This window comes from Salvelinus alpinus, chromosome 2 (assembly GCF_045679555.1).
Source record: "Salvelinus alpinus chromosome 2, SLU_Salpinus.1, whole genome shotgun sequence".
Taxonomy (NCBI): Eukaryota; Metazoa; Chordata; class Actinopteri; order Salmoniformes; family Salmonidae; genus Salvelinus; species Salvelinus alpinus.
The window spans coordinates 49,774,214-49,787,594 of NC_092087.1; the positions used below are offsets into that span (position 1 = coordinate 49,774,214).

General features: G+C 42.4%; 1 protein-coding gene across 1 annotated transcript; it reads right to left on the reverse strand.

The window, feature by feature from the left end:
• Positions 1-769: 769 nt before the first annotated feature.
• On the reverse strand, positions 770-11,679 carry LOC139564147 (ninjurin-1-like). The gene is made up of 3 exons (XM_071383376.1): positions 11,449-11,679; positions 2,440-2,683; positions 770-1,096 (listed from the first exon to the last, which is right to left on the reverse strand). The coding sequence occupies exons 1-3, from the start codon at positions 11,503-11,505 to the stop codon at positions 954-956; spliced, it is 444 nt and encodes a 147-aa protein (XP_071239477.1). The 5' UTR covers positions 11,506-11,679; the 3' UTR covers positions 770-953.
• Positions 11,680-13,381: the final 1,702 nt, after the last annotated feature.

A 13,381-nucleotide genomic window follows, 5' to 3' on the forward strand; every position in this document is an offset into this window, starting at 1 on the left:
CTTCAAGAAGAGTAAAGGTAAGGCCTCAACATCTTGCTGAATGAACATCGGTCTGAATTTCTGTCGGTGTCCATTTTGAAGGTGCTTGTTTCAGCAAGTCAGCCGTGTCAACTATGGTTTTAAAAAGGAAGCAAGTGAGGCTGAAGGAACTGTTTCGCTGCCGGACGAGGCTCCGCTGAGAGCCAGGTGTAGCGATGGTAAGGATTCACTCCATGGTGCTGAAAAGAAAGCTCTGCTGTTAGGGCCTACATAAAGCTGTCCCAACAGTTTGTGGGCACCGTTTGTTACCGTTATAATGCAATTAATGTATTGTTTAGTGTTGTGTGGCTGCATCTAAAAACTAAAAATGGAGTTTGCCCCACCAAGACTTACATGCTAAAAATCGCCACTGAGCAGTGTGTGTGTGTATATATAAAATAACCCTGATATGTACATATCTGTAAAGGCAATACATTAACACTATTGGTCATTTGAACAATGTATTGTTCACACAAGTAATAGCAAAATATGAAGTGTGGCAGGATCGGCATGAAAGTAGGGTCAACCCGACTGAGATTGTGACTGGCCGTGTGTGTGAAAGGCCAGTGGGAATCCTGTATAATGAATCGATCCACTGTCTTTGGTGTCACGGAGAATCTGATGGAATACAGGATCTGTGAACCTCTTTTGCTTCTAAAGTAGCAGTGATTTGGTTAGTGCAGCTATGTCATTCCGGTATAAAACATTTACTTTAAGATTCACCTATGTGTATGCTAACTGTAAGTCTATGTACAATACATATATTTATTAAACTCATGTAACCTGACAATTTGACACTGATTACCAAACACTAGTTTGAGGGTTTCAACCAAGGGTACACGTTGGCATATTATGTGTGTATTGTGCATATAACACCAGTATAATGCATTTAGAACTATAATAATTGATGACCAGAGGGTAAGGAGTGAGGGCGGTTAAGCGTTTTGATTGGGCTTTTGGACACCAAAGGCCGTAATAAAGATGTTGACTACAACGATGATGAAGATGAGGGCTGTGGCGATGTTCTCCATAATGTTCAGCTTGAAGTGGGTGCTCTCGTCGTTCAGGTTCCACTTCACTGCAGAACAAGAGAAGAACACAAACATGTAGCGGATTAGCTTAGTGGCTCCAAGCATGTCCTCAGTTCATAGAAAGCAACCAACAGAGGGAGCTATGTCAAAAGTTGTTTCTAAGACTGGGGCCCTGTTTGAATTCCTTAAGTGCATTCTTCCCCTTCCCCTTGACGTAATCACTGAGTAGACAATATTGGACAAGTGAACTCAAGGTCTCCACCACATGGTGGTATTCACCTGTCCGGTCATTTATGACCCTGCCTTCCTGTAGGAAGGAAAGGGAAAGGGGGATACTCTGAATCAGAGAGGTGCAGGGGGCTGCCTTAATCGACATCCACGTCTTCGGGGAGCAGTGGGTTAACTGCCATACTTGGGCAGAACGACAGATTTTTACCTTGTCAGCTCGGGATTCGATCCAACAACCTTCCGGTTACTGTGCTCTAACCACTAGGCTTGATGCACTTTTAAAGAATCAGACTGACGCCTGGCTTTTGAACCATCAAATATCCAGTGCCGTCATGTTTAGCTAATCATTATTGTACCATGTGATATGAAGATACAGCATTTTACATTTCCTACACTCAGGTGAATGATTATTTAGGACGTGAATTATATGCCTTACTAGAAAGGAATGCCAAAATGTTGTTGTGGGAGTTGAAGCCCAGTTAAGCATTTTTCAGCATGCTGACTCAATAGAGGCACACCACCTGTAACGTTAGCAATTCTGCCCGAGGACATTAAACTGAGTATTCCTAATTTGAACCAATTTACAGGAGAAATACAATGGATATACAAACACTGTCTCCAATGGTCCCGTTCTTTAACTCTCCCACCCACACAATGGGAGCCCCTGGCAGGGGAAGATACGGACAGTATAGCCAGGTACACAGATAGTAAAATTTTGCTGAGAGAGCCATTCAAACATAAAGTAGGGTCAGAAACATGTTGGGAATTTATCTGTTCATGGAGCTGAGGAGCTCCAAGAGCTTGGAGCTCAGGTCACATGGTCAGGAAAGAATCTTGGCCCCATGCCTCATCAATCTGTGGCTACGTCCCAATTATCCCTCCTTCCTCCCAAAGTGTGTGTTTCCCTTAACTGATTTGAAATGAAATGACTGGAACAAGAGAAATGGTGGAAACTCCTTTTAGCCCACGCCTCCGCCAATCCAATGCTTTTAGATTTGTGGAAAGTATTAAATGACTTCACTCTTCAGGAGAAAGGAGATCTTATTGGGTTGCGGTCAGCATGAGGAAGAGGACTATGCTGGTTTGAGCCAGACGGGAGTGACTACGACTTTCTTAATAGCCTCTGAGGGGATAAATAAAGTTGAACAGAACTGAGACCCACCAATGAAGATGAGCAGGATGCCCACGGTGATCTGCAGGATGAGGGATATGGAGATGAAGGCGATGAGGGGGGTGTAGAAGGTGAAGTCTGGACCCTGCTCCAGGACGGCCTTCAGCTGGGAGGCGTTGGCCATGAGTAACGCCACGTCCAGCATGCTCTCTGCTGCGCTCTTCTTATTAGCATACCGGTTCATGTTTATAGGCTGGCCTGCCTGCCTCCGATTCCAGGGGCCTTGACGCGGCTCCTGGACATAGAGAGACTTAACGTCAGTACAACATAGATAGAGACTGATAACACACCTGAACACAGAGGCTAACATCAGAGCACTATAGATAGCGACAGCAAACCAAGCCCCGGGAACCTGAACACGAGACCTGACGTCAGTACAACATAGATATACAGAGATTTAACACTGGCACATCACTGTTAGGATTTAGTAGAAAGCTAGATTATATGAACACATGCTGATGTCTGCATTTAACTGATTTAACATGTATATAGCCATGCTATTACCTGGTACTCCCTGTATATAGCCATGCTATTACCTGGTACTCCCTGTATATAGCCATGGTATTACCTGGTACTCCCTGTATATAGCCATGCTATTACCTGGTACTCCCTGTATATAGCCATGGTATTACCTGGTACTCCCTGTATATAGCCATGGTATTACCTGGTACTCCCTGTATATAGCCATGCTATTACCTGGTACTCCCTGTATATAGCCATGGTATTACCTGGTACTCCCTGTATATAGCCATGGTATTACCTGGTACTCCCTGTACATAGCAATGCTATTACCTGGTACTCCCTGTATATAGCCATGCTATTACCTGGTACTCCCTGTATATAGCCATGCTATTACCTGGTACTCCCTGTATATAGCCATGCTATTACCTGGTACTCCCTGTATATAGCCATGCTATTACCTGGTACTCCCTGTATATAGCCATGCTATTACCTGGTACTCCCTGTACATAGCCATGCTATTACCTGGTACTCCCTGTACATAGCCATGCTATTACCTGGTACTCCCTGTACATAGCCATGCTATTACCTGGTACTCCCTGGTCATAGCCATGTTATTACCTGGTACTCCCTGTACATAGCCATGTTATTACCTGGTACTCCCTGTCCATAGCCATGTTATTACCTGGTACTCCCTGTATATAGCCATGTTATTGCCTGGTACTCCCTGTATATAGCCATGTTATTACCTGGTACTCCCTGTATATAGCCATGTTATTACCTGGTACTCGCTGTATATAGCCATGTTATTACCTGGTACTCTCTGTATATAACCATGTTATTACCTGGTACTTCCTGTATATAGCCATGTTCTTTTTACTCTTATTGGTATTCTTTATTCACTGTGTATTTAATCCTTGTGTCACTTTCTATTTTTTACAAAAAAATTGTTATCCTTAACTCTGCATTGTTGGAAAAGTAAGTAAACATTTCACTGTTAGTCTACACCTGTTGTTTACGAAGCATGTGACAAATTACATTTGTTTTGATGGGGAAATATGGGGGAATTCTAGTGATTTCTGAAGTTACTCTGCTGTGGTTTGTGGGAAACGAAAGTGTTGTGGGACTTTTTAACAGGAAGTGTGACCATGCACATGTTTCTCACCCATGTACACACAATACCCTATAATGACCAAGTGAAAAAATGTTTAGCGGGAGGGGAATTCTGGGGATTTCTACAGGGACTGCTGTTCATTTTGTGGGAAATGGCCATTGTTACGGTTCACTGTGCACAGATAACTGCTAGAAGGGCAAGAGGTCTAGTGCCATGACTCCTCTGCAATTTCCTTCCAACCAGGGTGTAGCTACTGTAGCTGTCAACCAAGAGGAAGTTGGATAATATGAATGTAGAAAGCAGAGAGGTGTGTCTTAAGTGATGCGGAAGCATGTTTTGTGTGTGTGTGTGTGTACTGAATATGTACTACTTGAGTGTATTGTAGAGCAGTAGTGAATAATGTTTAGTAACAGTCCATTCGTTGTAATTGTTAATTGTATGAAGGAACTGTAATTGTCCTATAATCAATAGCATGATAATGACTAATGTCAGAATATAGCAATGTTATCAAATGAGGAGGACTGAGGAACACTTATAAAGTATGTGCTACTATGCTATGGTAATAACACTGTGTAGTACAGCAGTGAGGAGAGGAGAGAAGTAAGGCCGGTCTAATGAGTGCCACTTATGACTCATATTTACAGAGTAAACCCCAGGAATCCATTACAGCAGAACTGATGTCATGCTGTCTGCCTCAGTGGTCAAACACATGACAGTGTCTATATATCTTGTCCTGTCTCAGCTTTCAGAAAGTTTGCAAGTATTTCAAGTGGTTCAGGATGTCCGCTCCAGCTGTGAGCCAGGTTACACGGCTTTACGTTGCTTTACTTTCTCCACTAATTCAGAAAGGCATAGAGAGGGCATGACTGTACGGTGATGTAATTACATTGTTACGTCATTGGAAAAGTGGGCCTCTAACCCAAACATTACCCAGGTTTTTGTGTGGGTTAAAAGACAGAGTTTTTTTTAGGGAGGGGGGGGTTGAAGTACAGTCTGGCAGTCCAACAGCCAACCAGGAGTGCTTTGTGCCCAATTTGACAGTGTAAAACAGAGAAGCCCACATCCACATGCCTCTTGCCACCTCTGAAAACACACAAAGCCCACAGAGGGAAAAAGTCTCCTTGTGACCAAGGCTAGCGATGACTGGACAGTTAGTTATCTCTGAGAAGCAGCCTGCTTTCACTCACTGCCTTATAACCCTCAAATTCCTGCACTCGTCTTTCTTTCTTTTGCTTATTCCATTCCATCTATCGTTCCCTTTCTACGGCCCTGTTTTGTGTGTGCCATTTTCCTCACTCGATTTTGTTGTCCATTTTTCTGCATGCCCTTCCGATCATGAGAGCTAGTCTCACATACTGCTGTGTTCATGGCGACGTTCTAGAAATAGGCCTACTGAAAAGGGTGAACTTCCTCAAATTCCGTTTCTCATAGTCCATTACCTCCCCTCGTCTTCCTTCTTTGTTGTCCGTTTGGTCTGGCTATCTGTCCCACTCCCTCTCTCTCGGGCTGAGGAGGGACTCGCCTCTACCGCTGATGTCCAGAGTGTTGTAACGCGCTGAGATACAGTACATGTCACGTAATCCCCTGTGACGGCAGACACCCTTCTTCTGCGGGACTGTTGAGTAACAGTTAGATCATTGTAGGTCTGAACAGACACTGCTGACTAGTCAGTGTTGTTACTCATGTAGAGATGGGAGTTCCTTTCAGCTCTTCTATATCTTTTTTCTTCTCTGCCCTTGTTCATACACCGGTAGTACATCCAATGAACAACTGTTGTTGTTTGACTGTGAGCTTCACATGTGGGCTCTTTTCATATTGCTTTTAACTGAACAATTAGACTCGACAATGAGTCTAAGCCACAGGTTTAAGATCAACACTGATGGGTAAAAAACAAAACAAAGCGTGACGATCGCAAGGTTTTCAAAGGAGTTCAGTCAGGACTTTTCTGAGTAACCGAGTCATCATGGCCCAAATGTCAATCATTTCCAGAGTACCAGGCCATGATGTCACTTTGCTCACAGAGCAGAGCGGTCTCAGACTGGACACCTCCTTCGTGTTGCTCATAGCACTGTTTCAGCCACTATGTTTTAGATGAGGTGTGAAATTGCCTAGGTCATAAACAATATTGTGCTTCCTTATTTCTGGACTGTCTCTGAAATAGGCCTGGACAATGGGTTTTGCAAATGGGTTTTAAAAGCTATCTGACAGACAGGACACTGTGTGCTTTCTGATGGTGATAAGTCTAGTTTCCTCAATATTATAAAAGGGGTATTGGGACCTGTTCTCTTTACTATTCATATAAATAATATTAGTCTATGTATTAAATCGTGCAATATTCATCTGTAAGCAGACAAAACGGTTATGTATGCCATAGCCTGGTCAACAGTCGGTGCAATGTTGGAGCTGCAATCTGAATTTGTTGCATTATGGAAAGCCCTGGTTGATTTAAAACATACTTAGTATGTTGCACTCTAATTCATGGGAACATTTCTCAGGTGGGCTACATATTCACTCATTGGATGCCTCTCTTATATCTCAGTGTTTTGGATTGATAAAGATGTAACATTTCAAAAAACATGAGCTAGTGAAAAAACTCAGATTTAAAGGTGGCTTTTTTAATTTTATTAGATCTTGCTTCCATGAACAGAACGAAACGGATTGTGCAGTCAACTTTCCTGCCAGTTCTTGACTATGGTGACATCGTTTACCGGACGGCAGCAGCAACTACTCCTAAACCAGTGGGGACTTGGGGAATTCTACTGCTTTAACAGGAGTTTATGCAGTGACTGAAAACTTAGGTGGTTTCCCCCTTAGTATCTGTTCCCAAACACATGTTCCCTGGATAACCTCTGATTAAACTGTAAGACACACCAGTGGAAAATCAGTCACTGTGCCCAAAAAAGTGGGTTAAATGTGAAAATCATCAAATACATTAAACAATGTTAAACATGAAATGTATGAAACACTCATGTTTTTGGTTCACTAGTTATTTGTGTTACATCAACTCATATTAAATATTACATTTTAATCATATCAGTAAATCCAACACATTTTTATGGCCATTATTGATTCCCTGGACTTTCTTTATACAGTGGGGAGAACAAGTATTTGATACACTGCCGATTTTGCAGGTTTTCCTACTTACAAAGCATGTAGAGGTCTGTAATTTTTATCATAGGTACACTTCAACTGTGAGAGACGGAATCTAAAACAAAAGTCCAGAAAATCACATTGTATGATTTTTAAGTAATTAATTTGCATTTTATTGCATGACATAAGTATTTGATCACCTACCAACCAGTAAGAATTCCGGCTCTCACAGACCTGTTAGTTTTTCTTTAAGAAGCCCTCCTGTTCTCCACTCATTACCTGTATTAACTGCACCTGTTTGAACTCGTTACCTGTATAAAAGACACCTGTCCACACACTCAATCAAACAGACTCCAACCTCTCCACAATGGCCAAGACCAGAGAGCTGTGTAAGGACATCAGGGATAAATTGTAGACCTGTACAAGGCTGGGATGGGCTACAGGACAATAGGCAAGCAGCTTGATGAGAAGGCAACAACTGTTGGCACAATTATTAGAAAATGGAAGAAGTTCAAGATGACGGTCAATCACCCTCGGTCTGGGGCTCCATGCAAGATCTCACCTCGTGGGGCATCAATGATCATGAGGAATGTGAGGGATCAGCCCAGAACTACACGGCAGGACCTGGTCAATGACCTGAAGAGAGCTGGGACCACAGTCTCAAAGAAAACCATTAGTAACACACTACGCCGTCATGGATTAAAATCCTGCAGCGCACGCAAGGTCCCCCTGCTCAAGCCAGCGCATGTCCAGGCCCGTCTGAAGTTTGCCAATGACCATCTGGATGATCCAGAGGAGGAATGGGAGAAGGTCATGTGGTCTGATGAGACAAAAATAGAGCTTTTTGCTCTAAACTCCACTCGCCGTGTTTGGAGGAATAGAAGGATGAGTACAACCCCAAGAACACCATCCCAACCGTGAAGCATGGAGGTGGAAACATCATTCTTTGGGGATGCTTTTCTGCAAAGGGGACAGGACGACTGCACCGTATTGAGGGGAGGATGGATGGGGCCATGTATCGCGAGATCTACACCAACAACCTCCTTCCCTCAGTAAGAGCATTGAAGATGGGTCGTGGCTGGGTCTTCCAGCATGACAACGACCCGAAACACACAGCCAGGGCAACTAAGGAGTGGCTCCGTAAGAAGCATCTCAAGGTCCTGGAGTGGCCTAGCCAGTCTCCAGACCTGAACCCAATAGAAAATCTTTGGAGGGAGCCGAAAGTCCGTATTGCCCAGCGACAGCCCCGAAACCTGAAGGATCTGGAGAAGGTCTGTATGGAGGAGTGGGCCAAAATCCCTGCTGCAGTGTGTGCAAACCTGGTCAAGAACTACAGGAAACGTATGATCTCTGTAATTGCAAACTAAGGTTTCTGTACCAAATATTAAGTTCTGCTTTTCTGATGTATCAAATACTTATGTCATGCAATAAAATGCAAATTAATTACTTAAAAATCATACAATGTGATTTTCTGGATTTTTGTTTTAGATTCCGTCTCTCACAGTTGAAGTTTGTAAGTAGGAAAACCTGCAAAATCATCAGTGTATCAAATACTTGTTCTCCCCACTGTATGTGTTAATTCAAACAATTTATTCAAGTTTAAAAAACATCCAAAACAGGACATTACATCTAGTCAATAATATAGTGTGTAAATTTGTTGCCTTCATTTTATTATGTAGATTCAACCCTTTTTTTCATTTTATTTTTTACATTGAACACTCTTCAGCTGTTAGACTATCATAGATAACTTCCTCTAACCGTGTTTAGGTTATAACTGAGTTATAATGCATCACAGTTTGGTTGATTTTTATAAACAATTGATAAATCTCGTTATTGCCATCTTCTAGCTACCCAACATTGTTGGATCAACTCCTTGGTTGAACAGTGAAAGTGATACTTTTCCTCATTTGGGTTTTCAAACACATCAACATATTATTTGAAGGTTGGTCACTAGGCTACATAAAATCATGTGTTGTCCAAGTTGCATGCAATAAGGAATTCCCCTGCTGTCGGTAACCTAAGTCAGGGCCGGGTGCATGTTGTGGCTCCCGAGTGGCGCAGCGGTCTAAGACACTGCAAGAGGCGTCACTACAGTCCCTGGTTCTAATCCAGGCTATATCACATCCGGCCGTGATTGGGAGTCCCATCTGGTGGCGCACAATTGGCCCAGCGTCGTCCAGGTTTGCCCGGGGTAGGCCGTCATTGTAAATAAGAACTTGTTCTTAACTGACTTAAAGGTTAAATAAAAAAATGATGGTCTCACGCCTAATCCTCAAAAGGTGCGCTTTGGACTAGAATGAATGAGTTTATTTGATTAGCTGTAGGCCTTGTAGTAGAAACCCTGACCTATTGTCCCAAGGTTCGCGTGACAATGGTCTTTGAAATAGGTCTAAAAAGTGATCAAGCTTTGTTTAGGACAGGCAAATGCTCTGTTGCCAAGTGTTAAAGCACCCTGAAACCACTGATAATGTAATAAATTGCCAATAATGTAATGCATAATGTAATAATGTTTTTGTGTAGATTACTACATTATGTTGTGGGTAAAAGATATCCATGAATAGTGTAATAACTTTATCCAATATTGTAATATTCACTGCCCCCCCCCCCCCCCCCCCATGCATATCAAGTGCCATGCTTCAGTAATAGCTGACTTCACACCAAACCACATCCCTGAACCGTAGCTTGAAACCTGACTTTAGCAAGACTTTCAAAATACACATTTGACCCCCAATACACACCCACAACCCCAGTCAGTGAGTCAGTCAGTCTGTTTGTGTAAATGAGGGCGAGAGAGTGTGAGAGAGTGTGTGTGCGTAAGCACTTTTATGTTGCAAACTACTACTTAAAATCTCAAATGTTATGCAATGTTTTTATAGATATAACCCTGTGAACAGCATCACAAAATGGTTGCCTAAAGTGATAAGGACTTTGTTTTATGGTCCCACAAAGGTTTTGTCTAGTTCCAGGTTTGTCCCGGGGACGTTCACAATAATGTTTTTTGGACATTCATGGGACGTTGTTTCATGGTCTCCTGGAGGTTTTTGTGTAGTTCCCGGTTTGTCCCGGGGACGGCCCAGAGGGCATTTTTAGGACGTTCTCAGGATGTTTTGTCATGGTCCCCTGAAGGTTCCTGTACCCGGCTTGTTCGCTTGTGTGTTTCAATGAGCTGTCAGTCAAGGCAAGATCATGAATAATAGCTCCCAGCCTACTCATCCTGTTCTTTCAGGCTTCCTGATTGTTAGAGATGAGAGAAAAGGTACAATATCTTCAATTTTTAGCTTTATAATAGTGAACAAATATTATGGGGGTTGTTTTGGTCATTCAAAATCATTTTTGACTTGGGAAATAGGATGACTGTGCGGGACCTCTGTTTTTTTTTGTTTTTTTTTAACTGTGTGACTATAATATAAATCTATTTAATTAAGATAAAATATCAGAAATAAATATTAGATAATAAAGGCCAGTATCATCTTATTTATTTAAATAAAAGGGAATAAATCATCTGAAACTGCAGCAGTCAAATGATTTTGCCGCAGAAGCAAGCACCAACAAGCTTCACATTGAGCTCTACAAAGTAAATAGTATTATTATTGTTATTATAAAGACAGAAAAATACACATGTAAAAGCTTAATTAAATAAAGGAATATTCGTGGGAATATAGCCATAATATACACAAGAGAAAGGAGAATGGAATATATTTGAAAAGCCATTTTTTTAAATAAATTGAAGCAGCCCCCATGTGTGAATGCTATTTTTCCAACATTTTGATATTTCTTAGTGTCTATTGTGCAAATAATGTTATTTTTTATTGGAGAAAGAAAACAAGTATGCGGCCAAGAAAATATACATATCGGAACAAATCAGCCTGAATATCAGGACGCGCAACTGCAATGTGTTTCGACTACTTTATGTACATTACATCTGAAACTGTTCTTTAGAGATTGTAACCCTTCTGTCCCCACCCACAGTGTGTTTAGGGCTCCATCTACGTTCATTCCTCCTGGGCCTATGGATCCAGTGCTGGATGCCTACCAAAGGCTGCTTTGTAAAGACATATATCTAAACTAAGAAGCCTCTGTCCCCTATGCCAGGAGCATCTTTACCCACTTTGACAAACATGCCCTTAAATCTCTATTGTTATCCACCTAGTGGACAAGGTAGGTGCTGTTACTGTACAAGATTACACTGTCTTTAAGACTGAAGTACTCAGGCAACGAAATGATCAGACGTTCTATAAGAGACTCACTAAAAAATCCCACAAAACAGCTTTTGGCTGTAATCGAACAGACTGTCACTGAGGGTATGTGGAATGGGGATCTCACCAAAAAAATCTTACCTCTTCTACGCGCTCTCTGTCGGCATGTCCGTTCATTTCCATGCTTTCAATCGCCATATTTGCCTCTTAACTATTGAATTTGAAATAAAGCGGGTTAAATTCCAAAAGTATTGTGGGAGTTCGTGTCGCTGTTTCGCTGCCAGTGTCCGCCAGGTCTGTCGCTGTGTGAAATGAAGACTGAGATGTGGAAGAGTGCCTACCACCCGTCAACGAGGGGCGTCTCCACACCGGGGCTCAGGAACTGAAAGTAGATCCAGAATTGACATGTTCTGATCCATAAGGAGAGCCCCTTTTCATTTAGAATGAGAAACAAGAGATTCCAGAGTTTCACAACACAAAATATGCAATAAAGGGTTTTTATGAAATTATGTAAATTCTCGTTGATCTGATCATTTTCAAGCCTCTGTTTCTAACTTTGGCTTAAGCCTGATATGTATAGCGTTTGACAAAACATCTTCCCAAACACCATGTCAACATCAATTGAATAGCCTAATGCTTATTTTCAACTGTAACACCAGTGCTACGCTATTGTATAGGATACAAGGGACATTGTGTTTTCATAGCACTGACAGTGAGAACTTGTGAAGAGCAGAATCAACAACAACCTCTGCATAATCTCATACTGAACAGTTGCTTTGTGAAAAGGTGTTAAAGTTCACTGTGAGACTTTTTTGTTGTAAATGACAGCTGAAAAGTATAAGTGGCCTGCCTGGCTTTGGCTTCAAGTGAGACAGGGGTGCCGGCCCCCAAATGGAAACAGAAAGGCCTTTTTAGGTAAAACACTGCGGTAAATCCTGTATAGAAATGCACCATAACTGTTGTAGAATGAGTCAGAATAATTATCAAATTTGCAGTGCTGATTGAAGGTGCCACATTGCGTACATCTTCAGAAACAACACCTCCACTACATTGATCCTCAACACAGGTGTCCCACAAGGGTGCATGCTCAGCCCTCTCCTTACTCCCTGTTCACCCATGACTGAGTGGCGAAGCAAGCCTCCAACTCAGTCAACAAGTTTGCAGATGACACAACAATTATAGGCCTGATTACCAACAATGACGTGATAGCCTACAGGGAGGAGGTGAGGGCCCCGGCAGAGTGGTGCCAGGAAAATGACCTCTCCCTCAACTTCAACAAAACGAAGAAGCTTATCGTGGACTTCAGGAGACAGCAGAGGGAGCAGGACCGAAGTGGAGAGGGTGAAAAGTTTCACGTTCCTCGGCGTACACATCATTGACAATCTGAAATAGTCCACCCACACCTCAGGAGGCTGAAGAAATTTGTCTTGGCCCCAAAGACCCTCACAGACTTTTACAGATGCACAATTGAGAGCATGCTGTCGGGTTGTATCACTGCCTGGTACGGCAACTGCATCGCCCGCAACCGCAGGGCTCTCCAGAGGGTGGTGTGGTCTGCCCAACGCATCACCGGGTGCACACTGCCTGCCCTCCAGGACACCTACAGCACCCGATGTCACAGGAAGGCCAAAAAGGACATCAACCATGCAAACCACGGCCTGTTCACCCCGCTACCATCCAGAAGGCGAGGTCAGTACAGATGCATCAAAGCTGGGACCGAGAGACTGAAAAACAGCTTCTATCTCAAGGCCATCAGACTGTTAAATAGCCATCACTAGCTGGCTACCACCCGGTTACTCAACCCTGCACCTTAGAGGCTGCTGCTCTATGTAAGTAGACATGGAACCACTGGTCACTTTAAAAATAGAACACTAGTCCCTTTAATAATGTTTACATACTGTATTCTACTGTATTTTAGTCAATGCCACTCTGACATTGCTTGTTCTAATATTTATATATTTCTTAATTCCATTATTTTACTTTTAGATTTGTGTGTATTGTAATGATTTGTTAGATATTATTGCACTGTTGGAGGTAGGAACACAAACATTTCGCTACACCTGCAATAACATCT

What these genes read in the sequence shown, in the direction of transcription:
- LOC139564147 (XM_071383376.1), bottom strand. Translation starts at nt 11,505, where the DNA reads ATGGCGATTGAAAGCATGGAAATGAACGGACATGCCGACAGAGAGCGC. An exon ending in ACAGAGAGCGCGTAGAAGAG is followed by an intron (nt 2,684 to 11,448) that starts GTAAGATTTTTT and finishes CTCTATGTCCAG; the next exon opens with GAGCCGCGTCAAGGCCCCTG. An exon ending in CATCCTGCTCATCTTCATTG is followed by an intron (nt 1,097 to 2,439) that starts GTGGGTCTCAGT and finishes CTTGTTCTGCAG; the next exon opens with TGAAGTGGAACCTGAACGAC.